General features: G+C 45.5%; 2 protein-coding genes and 1 long non-coding RNA gene across 53 annotated transcripts in view; 1 reads left to right on the top strand and 2 right to left on the bottom strand.

Annotated features, from left to right (window-relative positions):
* Positions 1-592: 592 nt before the first annotated feature.
* LOC139625026 (uncharacterized) lies at positions 593-3740 on the bottom strand. 50 transcript variants are annotated; one of them, XM_071484571.1, is made up of 11 exons: positions 3589-3627; positions 3461-3507; positions 3337-3392; positions 2981-3262; positions 2543-2890; positions 2354-2473; positions 1691-2299; positions 1581-1600; positions 876-1502; positions 760-795; positions 593-659 (listed from the first exon to the last, which is right to left on the bottom strand). In XM_071484571.1, the coding sequence occupies exons 3-11, from the start codon at positions 3339-3341 to the stop codon at positions 595-597; spliced, it is 2112 nt and encodes a 703-aa protein (XP_071340672.1). In that variant the 5' UTR covers positions 3342-3392; positions 3461-3507; positions 3589-3627; the 3' UTR covers positions 593-594. The 50 variants fall into 50 exon arrangements, with proteins under 50 accessions (XP_071340672.1, XP_071340688.1, XP_071340678.1 ...); XM_071484587.1 differs by having other exon boundaries at positions 876-1819; positions 2045-2071; positions 2102-2299; XM_071484577.1 differs by having other exon boundaries at positions 876-2299; positions 2543-2791; positions 2981-3058; positions 3101-3147; positions 3196-3262.
* An 857-nt stretch (positions 3741-4597) lies between these two features.
* On the top strand, positions 4598-11557 carry LOC139625022 (neutral cholesterol ester hydrolase 1-like). The gene is made up of 5 exons (XM_071484551.1): positions 4598-4815; positions 5992-6214; positions 6326-6395; positions 6697-6868; positions 7046-11557. Exons 1-5 carry the CDS (start codon positions 4681-4683, stop codon positions 7664-7666), a joined length of 1221 nt encoding a protein of 406 aa, XP_071340652.1. The 5' UTR covers positions 4598-4680; the 3' UTR covers positions 7667-11557.
* LOC139625025 (uncharacterized) overlaps positions 10884-17670 on the bottom strand; it is a 21309-nt gene continuing 14522 nt past the window's right edge. The window contains exons 2-4 of one of the 2 annotated variants that reach the window (XR_011691821.1): positions 15482-16985; positions 12593-12825; positions 10884-11013 (exon numbers count right to left, since the gene is read on the bottom strand). This is a non-coding gene — a long non-coding RNA (uncharacterized lncRNA). The remainder of the gene's footprint in view (positions 11014-12592; positions 12826-15481; positions 16986-17670) is intronic. The other variant, XR_011691822.1, reaches the window with a different exon arrangement.

Genomic DNA, 17670 nt, shown 5'->3' with positions numbered 1-17670 from the left:
ATTTGGATTTAAATTCATAAGAGATACGAGATTTTGTGTTTGTGAATTGGGTGTAAAATGGCAATTTATAAGTCAGTTCCCAACTTAAGACTTTTCAATTGATTTAATATAAAGCTAAACTTCGTAAGGCAAAACAAACTGTTGTGAGCAGTTATTAGAATTTAAAGCACTGAGATTATGAACACAGCTGTCATGGAGTTGCATGTTAAATGGGATGTTTAGTGGTACAGTTAGAATTCCCTCAGATTTTGACATTTGAGACTACATAGACTACAGGCCATTTTGGCATCATCATTAACCACAACATTGGGTGTCAGCAGGATGTGCAGCAATAGAGTTCTGCACAGGCAGGAAACCAAAACCCAAATTCTTATTCATCCAATGCAATGCAGCAGCTGAAGATATCTGGTGGGGGAAAAGTCAACTTGCACCCTTAAAGCAGATATGAAACTAGCAGCTGCGAACCTGATGCAACTCCGTCCCTCTGTCAGACGAGTTGATATGAATGGATTATGACAGGTGCATTTTAAAGCCAATCCAGTCAGACCAGAAACTCCTGAGTTACAAATGGTGTTTTAACAAAAAGAGTCAATATTAGATATGATCGTTTATTTTAATTTGACAAAGACAATGGCTCAGCTGAGAGCAGCCCGGAACATCTTCAGTGTTGCAGTGCCTAGAACAGATTAGAGAAAAATTCAACTTGAATTATCCAGTTGCTGCAATAAACCAATGGTTGATTGAAGTCGATAGCCATACCTAGGGTTGTTTCTATAAACTGCAGTGGTGTTGCACCTGGAGGTAAAAAAAACAAAGTTGGCATTAAACACATTGATGCTACTCATCTATTGAAAAATGAAGTGATCACAGCTTACCATTTGAATACATCTGGCACCAATTCCTTGCACAGAAGTAGGATGAAAACTTAACATTGCCATTCAGAAGTGTGGGATGAGGAACTGCTCCGAGGCTGCTTGGGCACCTATGGTCTCTGAAGCTGGGGCTGCTGAAGACGTTTGAGAACTTGCGGCTGCTTGGGCAGGTAACGCAGCATCTGGGGCATCTTGAGAGTGTAACTAGGCTGCTTAGGCAGGCGGAAACCCAGCTGGGGCCTGTTGGGTGGGTAGCCAGACAGCCGAGGCACCTGGGGCCGGGTTTGTGGGTAACTGGGATTCTTGGGTGGGTAACTGGAAACCTGGGGCTGCTGGACCCACTTGGGCTGGTAGCTGAGCTGCTTGCGTTGGTAGCTGGGCCGCTGGGGCACCTGGGGCCTCTTGGGTAGGTAGCCAGGACGCCATGGTACCAGTGGCTGTTTGGGAAGGAAGATGGGCTGCTGGGGCACCTGTGGCTGCTGGGGCTGGTAGCCGGGCTGCTGGGGCAACTGCGGCCGCTTGGGCTGCTGGGGCTGCTTGGGCTGCTGGGGTGGGTAGCTGGGCTGCTGGGGCAACTGCGGGGGCACCTGTGGCTGCTGGGGGGGCTGCTGGGGCGGGTAGCCGGGCTGCAGGGGCAACTGCGGCTGCTTGGGCTGCTGGGGCAACTGCGGGGGCAACTGCGGCTGCTGGGGCGGGTAGCCGGGCTGCTGGGGCAACTGCGGGGGCACCTGCGGCTGCTGGGGCGGGTAGGCGGGCTGCGGGGGCAACTGCGGGGGCACCTGCGGCTGCTGGGGCGGGTAGGCGGGCTGCGGGGGCACCTGCGGCTGCTGGGGCGGGTAGCCGGGCTGCGGGGGCAACTGCGGCTGCTGGGGCGGGTAGCCGGGCTGCTGGGGCAACTGCGGCTGCTGGGGCGGGTAGCCGGGCTGCTGGGGCAACTGCGGGGGCACCTGCGGCTGCTGGGGCGGGTAGCCGGGCTGCTGGGGAAACTGCGGCTGCTTGGGCAACTGCGGGGGCACCTGCGGCTGCTGGGGCTGCTGGGGCGGGTAGCGGGGCTGCTGGGGCAATTGCAGCTGCTTGGGCAACTGTGGGGGCACCTGCGGCTGCTGGGGCGGGTAGCCGGGCTGCTGGGGCAACTGCGGCAACTGCGGCTGCTTGGGCAACTGCGGGGGCACCTGCGGCTGCTGGGGCTGCTGGGGCTGCTGGGGCGGGTAGCGGGGCTGCTGGGGCTGGAAGCCGGGCTGCTGGGGCAATTGCGGCTGCTTGGGCAACTGCGGGGGCACCTGCGGCTGCTGGGGCTGGAAGCCGGGCTGCTGGGGCAACTGCGGCTGCTTGGGCAACTGCGGGGGCACCTGCGGCTGCTGGGGCTGCTGGGGCGGGTAGCGGGGCTGCTGGGGCAACTGCGGCTGCTTGGGCAACTGCGGGGGCACCTGCGGCGGCTGCTGGGGCGGGTAGCCGGGCTGCTGGGGCAACTGCGGGGGCACCTGCGGCTGCTGGGGCTGCGGGGGCGGGTAGCCGGGCTGCTGGGGCAACTGCGGGGGCACCTGCGGCTGCTGGGGCGGGAAGCCGGGCTGCTGGGGCAACTGCGGGGGCACCTGCGGCTGCTGGGGCTGCTGGGGAACTTGGGGCTGCTGGGGCTGGAAGCCGGGCTGCTGGGGCAACTGCGGGGGCACCTGCGGCTGCTTGGGCTGCTGGGGCGGGAAGCCGGGCTGCTGGGGCAACTGCGGGGGCACCTGCGGCTGCTTGGGCTGCTGGGGCGGGAAGCCGGGCTGCTGGGGCAACTGCGGGGGCACCTGCGGCTGCTTGGGCTGCTGGGGCGGGAAGCCGGGCTGCTGGGGCAACTGCGGGGGCACCTGCGGCTGCTTGGGCTGCTGGGGCGGGAAGCCGGGCTGCTGGGGCAACTGCGGGGGCACCTGCGGCTGCTGGGGCTGCTGGGGAACTTGGGGCTGCTGGGGCAGGTAGCCGGGCTGCTGGGGCAGGTAGCCGGGCTGCTGGGGCAACTGCGGGGGCACCTGTGGCTGCTGGGGCTGCTGGGGAACTTGGGGCTGCTGGGGCAGGTAGCCGGGCTGCTGGGGCAGGTAGCCGGGCTGCTGGGGCAACTGCGGGGGCACCTGCGGCTGCTTGGGCTGCTGGGGCGGGAAGCCGGGCTGCTGGGGCAACTGCGGGGGCACCTGCGGCTGCTTGGGCTGCTGGGGCGGGAAGCCGGGCTGCTGGGGCAACTGCGGGGGCACCTGCGGCTGCTTGGGCTGCTGGGGCAGGTAGCCGGGCTGCTGGGGCAACTGCGGGGGCACCTGTGGCTGCTGGGGCTGCTGGGGCTGCTGGGGCAGGTAGCCGGGCTGCTGGGGCGCCTCTGGCTGTCGGGGAACCTGCAGTTGCTGGGAGCTCGGCTGTGGCTGATGGAGTAATTGGATAAATGAATTGGTCACTTGGTTTCCATGGGAATCAGCTGTGTGATGGAGCTACTTGCCTCATTTGCGTTGGAGCTCGCGTCAGCTCGCTGCTCAACAGATCCAATGCTGTAAGCTGTAAAACCAACATTTCAGTCCGTGTCTACAACCAATCAAGTCGTTTCCAAACTGAACTAGACTCACCACTTGCTTGATGCCATCCTACAGCTAGCAAGGACAGCAGCAACATCCTGGAGGAGACGTCCTAGTTACTCTGTGCTTTCATCATGAGTCCAACAGTTCAATCATAGCCAACAAATGATAAAACTCACCTTGAGAGAAACCCCATGGCCTTAACCACAGTTGCAGGCCAGTGAAGCAGCAAACTCACTTCTATCAGCTCCGACCTGACCACAGAGCTGAACCACTCTGACAACAATAAGTGAGGGAGCTCCCTCTGGAGCCCTTTATAAGCTGCCCCCTCTTACTTTCCTGCTTAGCACAGGTGTGAGTGGTTGACGACAGGTGTGGCCTATTATCTAACAGGAGAGTCCACCGCAGTGTAGGAACCAGAGAAGGACTTTTATTTGAGCACTTGAATCTAATAAGAAGTAAAAAGATCGTTGGGAACAGTTGGGTGAGCCTCTTTACAGCCCAACCAAGGAGATATTTGCACAAAGTAGGACAGAGTTTTAGTAACTGGTCAGTTTTATCACTTGGCAGAGTTTGAGTTGGAGACTTTTATAATAAGTGAATTTACTCGGTTCAGTAACTATCCAGAAGAGAACAGAATAAAGTCCGATAATAAACATCAGTTCACTAAAATAAAAGTAATTCTTGACTGACTGCAGGGAAATTGGACCAGATTTGTCTCTCATATATTTTTATTTTTATATTATATAACAAACCTGTTATCTGCCCTCTAAACAATCAGAATAAATTACAAATTCTATTCATTCATTATATTCACCAGGCTAAATATAATATAATATAATATAATATGATATAATATGATATAATATGATACAATACAATACAATACAATACAATATAATATAATATGATATGATATGATATGATATGATATGATATGATATGATATAATATAATATAATATAATATAATATATAAATGGGTCTTATCGTTATTCTTATCGAAAGGACTACATTTCCCGTCAGCAACCACGTTACACAATGCTTACCCTACTTCCTTTAGCGAAATTTCAAAATAAGACTTTTTCGCTGGCATGCAGTTCGCCAGCACCGCTATGAAATGACCGCAAACCTACAACCCGACTTTTATTTTGAAATCGGGGTCATTCATCCGCGTTTCGTCGATCCCTCTCGGAGCCACCGACCGCCCGGGACCTGCGGGAGGGTGATCCCGTACGACCGGCAGGAACCAGGCAGGTACCGTCCGCCGCGATGAGGCTCCGTCTGGCCGGAGCCGTGCTGCTGTCGGCGGCCGCCTACTACGTCTACCTGCCGCTACCGAGCGGCGTGAGCGAACCGTGGAAGCTGATGCTGCTGGACGCGCTGTTCCGGAGCTTCATGCGGGCGGTGAGGGCTGAGGGATGCCGGAGACAGGGGGGCAGGGGCGGACAGGTTGATGTGAGGGGGGGCGGAGAGCTGTCAGGGGGGGAGAAAGCACCAGAGGAACGGAGCAAGGTGGAGCAGAATATATCCGCTAATTCAGATGCCTGTCAGCATGTACTGTAGGGAGCTGTGGAACTGGAGAGGTCACAGGCACAGCAGCAGTGTCTGCATTCATTCATTCATTCATTCATTCATTCATTCATTCATTCATTCATTCATTCATTGTTGAGTAGAAAACATAATAGAATTAAATAAAACAGGAGAAATATAGTAGCACATTTGGAAATGATGTAGCTAAATACTATGCTATACTGTACTATAGTGTACTTTACTCTCCTGCACTATACTCCATACTATACTACTACTACTACTATACTATGTTATAATTTACTGTACTATAATATACTTGATATACTAAATTAATTAAGAAGACATGATTCTATCCTTCACTACAATATAAACTATACTAGAATAGACTTGAATAGAACTGAACGCAGTAGACTGTACTATACTACTGTATGCTTTATGATACACAGGCACTATACTGCTTTTTACTGTATGTCATTTACTACACTGTGTACTACTTGAACAATACTGCAATAGATTCAAATATTGAACATACTGCAAATACTGCACTGTACTGGAAACAACTGATTATAATATAATGATAGAATTGGAGAATACGTATAAATCTATGGGGTGAGGGGTCAGAATTATGTCAAATAGAACACAATAGAAGTGAATAGAGCACAGTTAGATATTAAAGAGAGATGACACTGGAGTTTAGTGTAGGTTTTCTGAGCGGGTCAGGTAGGAGCTGCTGTAGCAGGTACACAACGACCTCAGGTGATCAGAATAACAAGAAGATGACCTTTGACCCTGCTGCTGAACGCACTTTAACCTCTACCTGTTTGATATGCGGCGTTGGCCTTGTGCTCTTACCTCAGAGCTGTATGTAACATGTTAGATTTAACTTGAGCTCCTCTTAAGCTCACACACCTAAATCTTCTACTCTCACGCACCAACGCTGTGCAGCAGGTTTTCCCACCCTGCTGAGTCCTCGCCGAGTTTCCTCTCAGCCTCAGATTACACAAAGAAAACAAAAACCTAACATGTTTGTGTGTCTGTTTGTATTTCCAGAGTGACGTGGCTCACGCGCTGGGTGTGTGCCACCGCGTCCACCTGTTGAACCAGGTGGTGTCCTGGGTGGAGGTGATCGAGGCCCGCTCCTGCCCCGCCGTGCACGTGACCGACTCCTCGCTGGGCGGCGTACCCACCAGGGTCTTCCAGCCAAAGGGCGGGAAGAAGCTGAGAAGAGGAGTCATATATTTCCACGGCGGAGGGTGGGCCCTCGGCAGCGGCCGTGAGTGCTGGTTTTAAAACGCCACTGTTGAGTTTTGTTGGATTTTCTGCAGAATAATAAAAACGTGAACTGGCTTCAGCATCGCTCACACTGAGTTTACTTGCTTCACAGGAATGCGATCCTATGACCTTCTCTGCCGGAAAATGGCGGAGGATCTGGATGCTGTCGTGATGTCTGTCGAGTAAGTTCTGTCACGTTACAGCAAACGAAGTCATTTAGGAGAAAGACAGTTTGGACGGAAGCTGCTGTTGGTTTACATTTCCCTGCTGGGTGGTTATTTTCAGCTCATTTCTTGTGAGTGGTGCTGTAAACAGGTGGAGCAAAGATGAGCTGCAACAATTATTCTTTTTTTTTTTTCAATAATCAATCAATAGTTTAAGTTGCAGTTAATAAAATATGTCACAAGCACCAACTATCAGGCTGGGGCTTTTAAAGTATGATGCATGACAGTGTCGCCTTCCTCTGATCTCTTGTTGCTATAGTTACCGTCTCGCTCCGGAGGCGGTGTTCCCAGATCAGTACCACGATGCGTTAGCGGCGTCTCGGGCCTTCCTGTCCGCTCAGGTTTTAGAGCGCTACAGCATCGATCCGGAGAGGCTGTGTGTGTCCGGGGACAGCGCCGGGGGGAACCTGGCTGCTGCTGTGGCGCAGGAGGTGAACGAAACAAACACACATCTCACTTTATATCTTATACAGTAACGAATGTGAAGACAGAGACTCTTTTATTACTTTTATTGACCAAAACTGATCAGCAATCAGCTATCACAGTTTAAACTAACTACTCCAGCTGAGAGTGGCCCTCAGAAACCTGACCCCCACCTGTATCCACAGCTCGGCTCAGATGACAGTCTGACCGTGAAGTTCACGGCCCAGGCGCTGATCTACCCGGTGCTGCAGGCTCTCGACTTCTACACCCCGTCCTACCAGCAGAACCAGGCCGTGCCCATCCTCTACAGGCCTGTCATGGCTCGTTTCTGGCTGCAGTACCTGGGCGCCGACTCCTCCCTGGAGCCGCTCCTGCTCGCTAACAACCACAGCTCCCTGGACCAGCCGGGCATCAGCGCCGACATCCGCTCCAGACTGGACTGGACCTCTTTGCTCCCAGGCGATCGCAAGAAGCACTTCCGGCCGGTTCTGAAAGAGACAGGATCACCGGGGGTGGTGGCTGAGGTGCCGGCGCTGACGGATGTGAAGGCGGCACCGCTGCTGGCGGAGCAGGGGGTTCTGGGTAGGACGCCTAAAGCGTACGTGATGACCTGTGAGTTTGACGTGCTGAGGGATGACGGGCTCATGTATGCGAAGCGCCTGCAGAACGCCGGCGTGGCAGTGACCAGCGATCACTACGAGGACGGGTTTCACGGCTGCATGGTGTTTGCTTTCCTGCCGATGATGTCTGACGTCGGACAGAGGAGCATGAGCAGCTTCATCCACTGGCTGGACCAGAACGTGTAGACCACCAAGCTGCTCGAGATCCCTGTGAACCAGGACCTGCAGAGTCTGCCCGTGAAGCCAAAGATGTCCTGAGAGCGGGAAGTCTGGTCCCGAAGAGCTTCTTGTTGAGACACATCTCTGGTTATCACAAACACAACACATCATGAGCAAAACACCAGACAAGACAAGACATCAGCTGCTTCGGGAACGAGCATCTGCATCATTTGTAAGATTTAAAAACATGGAAACACAACCAACACGTCAAATTTCAAAGGTCAGGATAGAATCGCTTTTTTCCATCGTGTACATGTGGACAAGCAGCTGCTTTACTGTTCATGTACAGTATTTGCTTCATGGTTAATGTGAACCTGGAGGATTAAAGTTATCGCCACCAGGGGGCAAATCAGGGCCAAATCGTTCCTGTCCAGCAGCGGGAAATCTTCCTGGAGAACGTCCAGTTTTGCACAATGTAAAAAAAAACAAACATCTAAACAAACAGGTTACTGTCGCGTCACTGATGAGATCACGTCAAAAAAAAGCAGCAGTGAGTGAAAAACTTTTAGTTTCTCTTTAAAGTTTTTCACCACAGTTGTCGCTGTTGAGTCTGTTCCGTCCTGATGTATTTGCTCCCACTGTTCATGTGATTAGTGATAATTTCTGAGGACACACTGAACCGGTGTGGGAAATCCACAACGTGCAACCAAACACAGTTACATGTCAATGCGGTGTCGCTGAAAATCAGTGGATCTACACTTAACTGGACCAAAATTAAAATGGTCTTCACTGAACCAAAAAGTTTCCAAAAGTCACCAAAGAAAGCGACGCTTTTCACGCCAATGCAACTTTTTGAAGAATGACAGAGAATTTCTGTTTAAAATTCCTTTTTTTTTTTTGTTTTGATGATCCTGAAATATGATTTATGTGCAGTATGATTTCCTACTGCACTGTAATGAAATTACAGATTTTGTAAACATGTTTTACAGAAAACATTAAGAAATTTCACTGAAGAAACACCCACATCAGAGGGATCCAGTAGTATTGTCCGTTAAAAGAAATGACATCAAATCAAGAACTTTTCTTATTTAGTTTTTAATTTGGTTATTTATTATGACTGTAATAAACTGGTGAAATTTGTATTTGAAACATCAATAATACAAAAATCTGTGTGAAAATCAAATTTTAAGGAGCTCAGCACTAAAAAAGTTTAACCGTGTATTGTTTCATAATTCCTTAATAATAGTAATTCACAGCTTATTTACATTTTCTCCCCAGTTATTTTCTATAATCAGAGCCGTCCTCACTCACTGTAAACTGCTTCTCATTTAAAAAATATCTTTATGTAAAATATATATCTTTATGTAAAAACTCGTATAAAGCAGGAAACGATAAAGTACTACCTAACGAGCTCAAAGTCACTCATAGAAAAGATCTCCAGCTTTTATTTTATGATGCACTGAGACACTGAAACAGACACACAAAACAGGCCAGTCAACGTTGCTCTGTGTGTGTGTGTGTGTGTGTGTGTGTGTGTGTGTGTGTGTGTGTGTGGTAAAAGTATGCCAGAGTTCGCAGCTGTGTACACTCACTGGATTGTGCAATAATGTATGTTTGAAAGCATCCCTCACTCTCTGTAACTTCACTCCTTCTAATAACCACTGTAGTGCAGGGCCAATGCAATGACGACGACGACGACGATGATGATGATGATGATGATAATAGCTGTGAAATGTTTGAGTAAATTACTGTACGAGGCATCCCTGATGGACTATCACGTTTCCCTCCCCCACCCCTCAAAAACTGGCCCCAAACGAATGTAATGAGCCGACGACAGCGAGCGTCACACACACTCTGGTTTTGGCTCTCGGCCCAAACGCAGCGAGCCGAGAGCGTAGCAGAAACACTGAGCCGAGTGTGGTCGTCACAGGGCTTCACATTTCTCACAAGAAATGTTGAAACTGTAACACCGACCATCAGGAGGCTGCAATTTTCTTTCCTTTCTCAAAGGGAAATGACTCCAGACATCTCGTGGATTCCATGTGCACACGTTTTGTACACTTTCTAGTAAAAGAAGTGACCATGTTTCATGTGCCTGTGTACAAAAATAAGTCATTTTTAAATCTGAATTATGGGTTCGGACTTTGGAGAAAGACTTCTGAATGTTTCTAAGTGCTGTAATTTTGATGATTTATATGGAATTATGCATTAAATAGTTTCATATTGTATGAATAAGGTTTTAATGTACGTAGGGTTTTACCACAGGTTGTTCCAGCCAAGCAAAGACACCAAACTAGCCCCAGATGTCCTGCAGAGATAATAAACCCTATGAAGGAGCTGTTTTACTGGCTGCTGTGACAAATGTGGTGGTATGTGGGGAGCAGGATCGCAATATTTCTTGTTTTTTGGTTTGGTTTTTTTTTCATAATGTACTGTATGTTGTTGGATTTTTCTGTCTGCACGTCATTGGTGTGTGGAAGCCATGACATTCCTGGACAGGGTTGATCTGTGTTTATGAGGTGAGGGAGCGGCGCTGCAGGTGATCTGCTGCTGCACCTGCAGAGCTCCGGTGGCCAATCGGAGGCTTTAAACAGGAATCATTAGCATTTGATTTGAGACTAGAGCAAAAGACAAGACAGGGAGTCACAGGGAGATAAACGTAAAAGTACTAGTTTATCTGAATGTTTGCTTTTACCTTCAGTAATGCTGCAGCAGCGCTTTAGACCCATAAAACAATGTTTCAGGAAGAAAAAACTTCAAATCTTATATATTAATTATATATTATGTTGAGTATGTATGATGCTGATATGAATATTTGTGTGTGAAATATTATCAAAACATCTTGTTTTATTTCTGCAGACAGAATCATGTTATTTCAATCCTCCATTTAGCATTTCTGAGCAGTGTTCAAACATTTAATAAAAGCTTGGTAACACACTATAGTGTAGTTTGAAGAGGCTGTGGTTGGATTTGAGGTGTTAATTAATGTACAGTATTTGTCTGTTATCATAACCTCTCCTATGAAAATACACTTTATGTCTGTTTTATATTTTTATACAGCAGAATCAATAGTGTGCGCTCACAGGAGGAGTTAGAGTTACTGACAAATACACTGATAAACCCTTATAATTACATAATAATGTGTTAGAAAAGTATCACTGTAAACTGAATATCTATAGGTTTTTTTAATAGGTTAGTTGGACAAAACAAGCATCATTTTACACCTAATGTTTAATAGAAGAAATCTTAATAATCATCAAACCAAAATAACAATCTCAGCACAAGGTCCACTTCACCCACTTTTCATCTGCAGATACAGAGTTTGTCATGAATTTGTAGATGTTGACATTTTCCATTTTCTTCTCTCCATGTTGCTGAAGTTCAAATAAAAAAAAGATAATTAGTTGCAGCCGTTATTACATATTATTATTACATATAAAACACCATTCGACATGAGAAATTCAGGTTATGGACACAAGTGATAACGTGGAAACGCAGAATTTCATGTTAACAGGAACGTTTTATTTCACATATGACTCTCATACAGAGGTTATGTGGTTTTCAGATATTTCATATGTAACATATAAAATTTTATGTGTGGAAACATGAATGTCACATGTGCTTGTGCGTGATTGATAACACGCCAGTGTAATCAACAAAACTCAAATTTCCCACAACAGCTGATAGTAAAAATGACTTTTTCCTGTCCTGTTTGTCTTGTTGTTGTCTTTACTTCTGCTAAAGTGAACGTTACTTTGCTTCTTGTAATGTTTTTATGTCACATCGAACCTGCCACAGCAACTAAATCCCTCTGTTCAAATTCTGTCATTTACAAGGGTTTAAGGGGGAAACTGAAAGTTTAAATTACTCAGAAGTTACTTTATCTGCACACCACGTAAAATAAAATGTAAGAATTCATCATTTACAATTTTTGTGATTTATTTATGAAAAAAATTGATTATTCTGATACACTTTCTTCTTATTGCTGTTTGCAAGATCACTACTCTTAACTAATGTGTAATAATCAACTAATATGTTACTAATAACTAATATGTTAGTAATAACATGAAAATATTAAAAAAAATGTTTTGTTTAAAATGATATATACAATACGTTTTAGAAATATGGTAATTCCTTTAAAAGTTCTTATGTTATTCAAATATAGATTATGATGTTAATATGTGTAAATATTAGATATTAAAACTTGTATTTGTTATTATTTATTCAAGCATAGTTTATGAAGTTATTAGTTATGATTATTAGTGACCATGTGTATCAAATATATCATTATTTTTTATATTATTATATCATTATTTTATTTATAATTATATTATATATGTATTATATATATGTACATATATGAATATATATGTATCATTATATGTATTAAAAATATAATAATCCCTTTGAACTCTTTGTTAATTTAATTGTATCTTTTAATTTAATTATGCTTATTAATTACTATAAAATAATACAGAAACAGCAATTCCATTAAAATATTGTTATGTTGCAATTTATAATTATTAGTTATCATGGATATAAAAATATTGTATTTATTTAAAAAACAAAATGAGCAGGTATTCATTTGTTACAGTTTACTAAGATGATAGGTACTGAAAATATAGTCATCAATTTAAATATACATGTAGTTAAAGGTTATTAAAGTTAAGGTTAAGTTTATGGATAAGTATCTAATTTCAGAATAAAAGTCTGGAACAGGAGATGGCGCCAAATCCTCCTCCTGAGCATCAGCTTCCAATCAGTAAATCAATTTCTATTAATACGTGTAGATATTATTCATCACATGAATCATTTCTAATTCCTTCTCTTCTTGTTTTCATCACAAAATTTTATGAACTTCATAAACTTTAACAGTTTTGCTTTGATGGATTTACACTTGAGCACTCTTTTAACCCTTGGATTGAAATGTTTGAGCCTTGGCTTTTGATTTACCTCTCTGCTCTGACGTCCTGCAATACTGGAGAGTAATAAAAACACGTCCAGAGCGACAGATCTGCCAGACTTTCTCCATCTGTCATCCTGGTGAGAACATGTGTTTTTCACTTTCTAACCCCATCTCTGACTGTATGTCAGCGAAACCTCTGGCTCTGGCTCTCCCGGGATCGCCCTTCACTTCTCTTTCTCTTTCTCTCGCACACAAACTGTTGTGTTCTTCAAGTCAAAGCCTGCAAAGAAACAGAAACCAAACCCATCAGATGCGTGACAGAATGTAACATGCCTGTGGGGTCATGTGATCAGAGATGCCAGTCGAGAGGTGAGCAGGAACATGCTTCTCCTGATAGACAGGTCTGTGTGTGTGTGTGTGTGTGTGTGTGTGTGTGTGTGTGTGTGTGTGTGTGTGTGTACTTGTACTTGCTACATAGTAAGGACCAAAAAAAGTATTTTACTAACAGAGTGAGGACATTTTGGGAAAGTGAGGACATTTTGGCTGGTCCTCACTTTTTGAGACACCTTCAAATCACATGTTGAGGGTTAAGACTTAGTTTTAGAGTTATGGTTAGAATTAGGTTTAGGTTAAGGTTAGGGTCAGGGTTAGGGTTAGGCACTCAGGTGTGATGGTTAAGGTTAGGGTAAGGGGCTAGGGAATGCATTATGTCAATGAGTGTCCTCACAAAGATGGAAGTACAAGTATGTGTGTGTGTGTGTTTGTGTTTGTGTGTGTGTTTACCAGCCAAACCTGCATCATCAAGCCTGCATCTGGAGCGCCACAAGGCATGCTCAGTGTTTCTCTCACACACCTAACACACTCTATTAGTGTGCGATTGCCCATCAGTTCTTGATTACCCACAACTGTGTGTGTGTGTGTGTGTGTGTGTGTGTGTGTGTGCGTGTGGGTGGTGGATCAGTGAAGCAGCAGTCAGCCTGCAACGCTGCAGTCTGCACATGTGAGTGCAAGTTCTGTATGGATATTCACTCTGCTGTTGTTTTTCCACAACCACTTGATCCCATTTAGAGACACAACAGAGCAGGGAGCTTATTCCACTTATCCCAGCATGCAATGTGTCCACAGATCAGAGGCGGGATCCCTCAGTAAGAACCATTCAAAGTAGAATAAGTCATAACATGTCAACGAGTCCTGTCAGCTCTCACAGTGTCTGAGAAATGCAGATTTCCTTTTATTAAAGGGAAAAGCTGGTTGAACTTTCGCAGCCCTGTCGCTCAGTGGGATCCTCTTCAACCCAAAAGCTATGTCTCCATTCTGTATTGACTATGTTCTGTGGTCACACTGGAAACTGACAAAAAACTAAGTTGTAGTCCAGCAGTGAGCAGTGATGGTGAGAGAGCAGCAGGAAAATATGAGAAAATAAAAAAATATACGAGTTTATATAATTATAACAACTGATTTACTGATATCATATGAGTAGCTGTAGTATTGTTTGATTTTTTGTGATTTTTTTTGATTAATGGTTGAATTGTGGAAATAATCTGCAGGATCTGAGACAGGCTTTACTTGGTGTTCCCAAATCAGGACCAAGTTTTGATACCTGTGGAACCAGCTCCCTGAAAACTCTCAGCTTATTTTTTTATCAGTTAAGTACGTACATAACATATTTTTAATTTGATGCCATGTTTGCATTTTCTCGTTTTAAATCACTGCAGCACTTCTTTTCTTTTCTTCTCTTCGCTTCTCGTGTCCTAAGTTTCTTTCCTGATTTTATACAAGCTTGATATGACTTTTAATTATTTAGATATTTTTATCTTTAATGTATTTCCATATCTCTGTAAAGCACTTTGAATTTCCTTGTGTCTGAATGGTGCTATACTTGCGTTGCCTAATTAATAAGGAAAATAATTGTTAGTTGCAGCCCTAATAATAATGCAAAAATGCTATTTTGACCGAACAGTGTTATTATTATTTTCGACTCTGTGAAGCTTGAAGTTTTGAGTTGAGAGTTGAAAATATCCTCATCATTGTTTTTTCTCACATGAGCAGTGTTTGGTTTCTGGAGCACCGGAGCAAACGTAATAAAGCAGCAATGTGCATGACGGCTACCTGAAAGTGACAGGGCATATATAGTGGGAGGGAAGGGAAAGGGGGGGGCAAATGGGGTTCAACAGCTCATATTTTGCCCCAGGGCCCTCTTTTAGCTTAATCTATCCCTGCCTCTGGGCTTCATTTGCTGGAGTTTCCATGCCGGCCTGATGGGAATTTAAAAAACACACGACTTCATGCAGCTTTTCACTGTTCACACTCATTAAAAAAAATGAGGAAGGTGAAATCAGATGAGACGCTCTCAGCTGCAGTGTGAACATATATTCAGTGCGTGTATGCCTGTGTGTTACCCCTCTGGAGGCCTGACTTCCTCCCCGCCCCCCCCCCAGTGCTGCTCGTTAATCACCGGGTGCCGAGATGATCATTTCTAAGGAAAACAGAGGAGCCAGGAGCGAAAACAAACTGGTGAGAATGTGAAAGGAAAGTCGGAGCGACTGGGAATTCATAAGGGAGAATGTTATCGCTGCGACCAAAGGTCAGATTGTTCTCTTCTTCCTGACAGGCAGAGAGAGAGAGAGAGAGGGAGAGAGGGAGAAGGGAGTGTAGCACAGTTTGGGAAGAAGTTGAGGGAGGGGGGGCGAGCGAGGGAGGGTGAAACTGCAGAAAAGGAGAGAGAGAGAGAGAGAGAGAGAGAGAGAGAGAGAGAGAGAGGGAGGACAGAGAAAGATTGGTAGGGAGGAAGAGAAAACCACAATGTGGGCCTCAAACTGCACAAGGACACATTCAGTGTTTTACACACACAAAGACACAAACACAAAGACACACACACACACACACACATATATAAGCACTATATGGCCAAAAGTATGTGGACAGCAGAAGATTACCATGGGCGTAAATGTGCTGCCATCGCTGCCTCCACTCTGCTGGTTTCAGACTTTCCACCAGATGTTGAACGTGGCTGCAGGGATTCGTTCCCACTCAGACACGAGAGCATCAGCGAGGGCTGGATGTTTCGAGCACGGGGACGCTGCCATGTTGAAACTAGAGAGGGACAAACACAAACTGCTGCCACAGATCTGGAATCAGACTGTTCTGTACAGTATTGTTGTACGCTGAGACGTTAGCCTCTGATGGTTTCAGATCTTTAGTATTTCTCAGACAGTGAAATGTGAAATAAGCAGAGCTGTTTAGGCTTTGGCAGAAATCTCTGCATGATGATGATGATGATGTTTATACTAAAAAGCTGATTGAGAAAATATGTTTTCAGGGCTTTTAGGATTTTCTGTCCCTGGAATCAAAGACGCCCCAACAAAATCTAAAACATCCTCAAACATTCTTGTCACCATCTGGATAAAAATAAAAAATGTTTTTTTGTCTATTAAACCATTCCCCAAATACAGATCATAACTTGGAATAAGGTCAAAATGAATTCAAGCAGTGGAAGTGGAGGTCTTCATGTCCCGTCATGAACCTGCACTTAGCCACAGTTAGTGAAGAAGGAAACCCGAAGGGAAACCATGTATCTCCAAATCTGACAACTGAGAAGTTTTCTGATGAACTGAAGAAGTTTTCCTCTGTGGTTTGTCCTCCTGTAGAAGCAGCTTCATCACGATCCGCAGCTACGTTTTGTTGTCAGGTGACGTTTAGCAGCAAAGGAGGAAACTGGCGTGGTATAAAGATCAATAAAGATCAATAAAGATCAATAAAGTCAGCGTCAGGAGGAGGTTGTGGTGGATGGTTGGGACAGTGTGGATTCTTTAATTCCACAAACTTAACTGTGTGTTTATTGTTATTGTTCTAACCTTAAGACAATAGCCACTTATTTCAGCCCAAACTGTGATCTTTTCCTAAACCTCACCGAGCAGCCTTTGTGCCTGAACCTGACCGTGTTTGTTATTGTTGCCACGATGATGAACGTCTGCAGCTTCTACGTTCCCATGGGAAGGGACAGGTCGGAGGACACGGGGCAAAACAAAGTATTTAAAACCGGTCGGGTTCGTTGAAAAAGGCCACAAAGCTTAAAACAGACGGGTTTTCTTTGTTCACCAGTAGCCAATGTTTTGGACATACATGGTTTTCACAGGACAGTGACGCATCGTAGACAATGAGAACATAATCCTGGATTTTGGATGACGCCTAAAATCTGCTCGACTGTCCGACAGCAGGGCGGTGACAGACTTCACACTGACTCAGAGCACAGGAACTTAAAAGTGGGTGTCCACAAACTTTTGGCCATGTAGTATAGCTGGAGACACACACACACACACACACACTTTAGTAATTGTATCTGGAGGGGGTCTCTCACTTGCTCTCTCTCTCTCTCTCTCTCTCTCTCTCTAGGGAGAGGCGCCTTGCTCGATCGCCCGCTTCACTCTGAACTCTTGATTCCTGAAATGAAATGAAGCAGTGAGCGAGCAGCCTGAACCTTCTCACACACACACACACACACACACACACACACACACACACACACACTGCATTCATTTTATCCGTTCCATTAGAAAGAAAACAGCACCCAGTGCTGAACAATATCACTGATATCTGGCCCAAATACACACACTCCCACTCCCACACACACACACACACACAACACCAGGGGAAGGGAGCGGTGGGACAACCGAGGCAGCCAATAGGCACGCCGGAAACCTGAGAGCTGACCAATGAACAAACAGGAAACTTTTGGGGACTTTCCAAAGTTTCCAAACTTTTTTTGCTCCACTTGCCTTTGTCAGATTTTTATTTTTTATTTTTTATGTTGACGTGTATGTGTGTGTTTCTGTTCTGTTCTGTATGTGATCGGTTCTCTCCAAATGTGTGTGTGTGTGTGTGTGTATTAGGAGGGTGTTTACCTTGGCAAGCACTCAGACACAGACAGGGGAAACTTAGACCTGGAGAATATATTAGTTTTCACTGATAGTGTTTTTATAATAAATCTGTCTGTTTATATTAATTATCTACTTCCACAAACATTAGAATTAAGTTGACTGTTCATGCACACACACACACAAACACACACACACACACACACACACACACACACACACACACACACACTAATCTTAACTAACCAACC

This window comes from Trachinotus anak, unplaced genomic scaffold (genome assembly GCF_046630095.1).
Source record: "Trachinotus anak isolate AG129_WGS33_773 ecotype Australia unplaced genomic scaffold, CSIRO_AGI_Tana_v1 ptg000009l, whole genome shotgun sequence".
Classification (NCBI taxonomy): domain Eukaryota; kingdom Metazoa; phylum Chordata; class Actinopteri; order Carangiformes; family Carangidae; genus Trachinotus; species Trachinotus anak.
Note: the sequence above shows the minus strand (reverse complement) of the source record. Positions and strands in the feature narration are given on the sequence as shown.

Coding starts and splice junctions, on each gene's coding strand:
- LOC139625026 (XM_071484554.1), bottom strand. Junction 2,300..2,353: donor CGCAGCCCCAGCAGCCGCAG/GTGCCCCCGCAG, acceptor CAGCCGCCGCAG/GTGCCCCCGCAGTTGCCCAA. Junction 660..759: donor GTTTATAGAAACAACCCTAG/GTATGGCTATCG, acceptor GCAACACTGAAG/ATGTTCCGGGCTGCTCTCAG.
- LOC139625022 (XM_071484551.1), top strand. CDS start 4,681: ATGAGGCTCCGTCTGGCCGGAGCCGTGCTGCTGTCGGCGGCCGCCTAC. Junction 6,396..6,696: donor GCTGTCGTGATGTCTGTCGA/GTAAGTTCTGTC, acceptor TTGTTGCTATAG/TTACCGTCTCGCTCCGGAGG. Junction 6,869..7,045: donor CTGCTGCTGTGGCGCAGGAG/GTGAACGAAACA, acceptor CTGTATCCACAG/CTCGGCTCAGATGACAGTCT.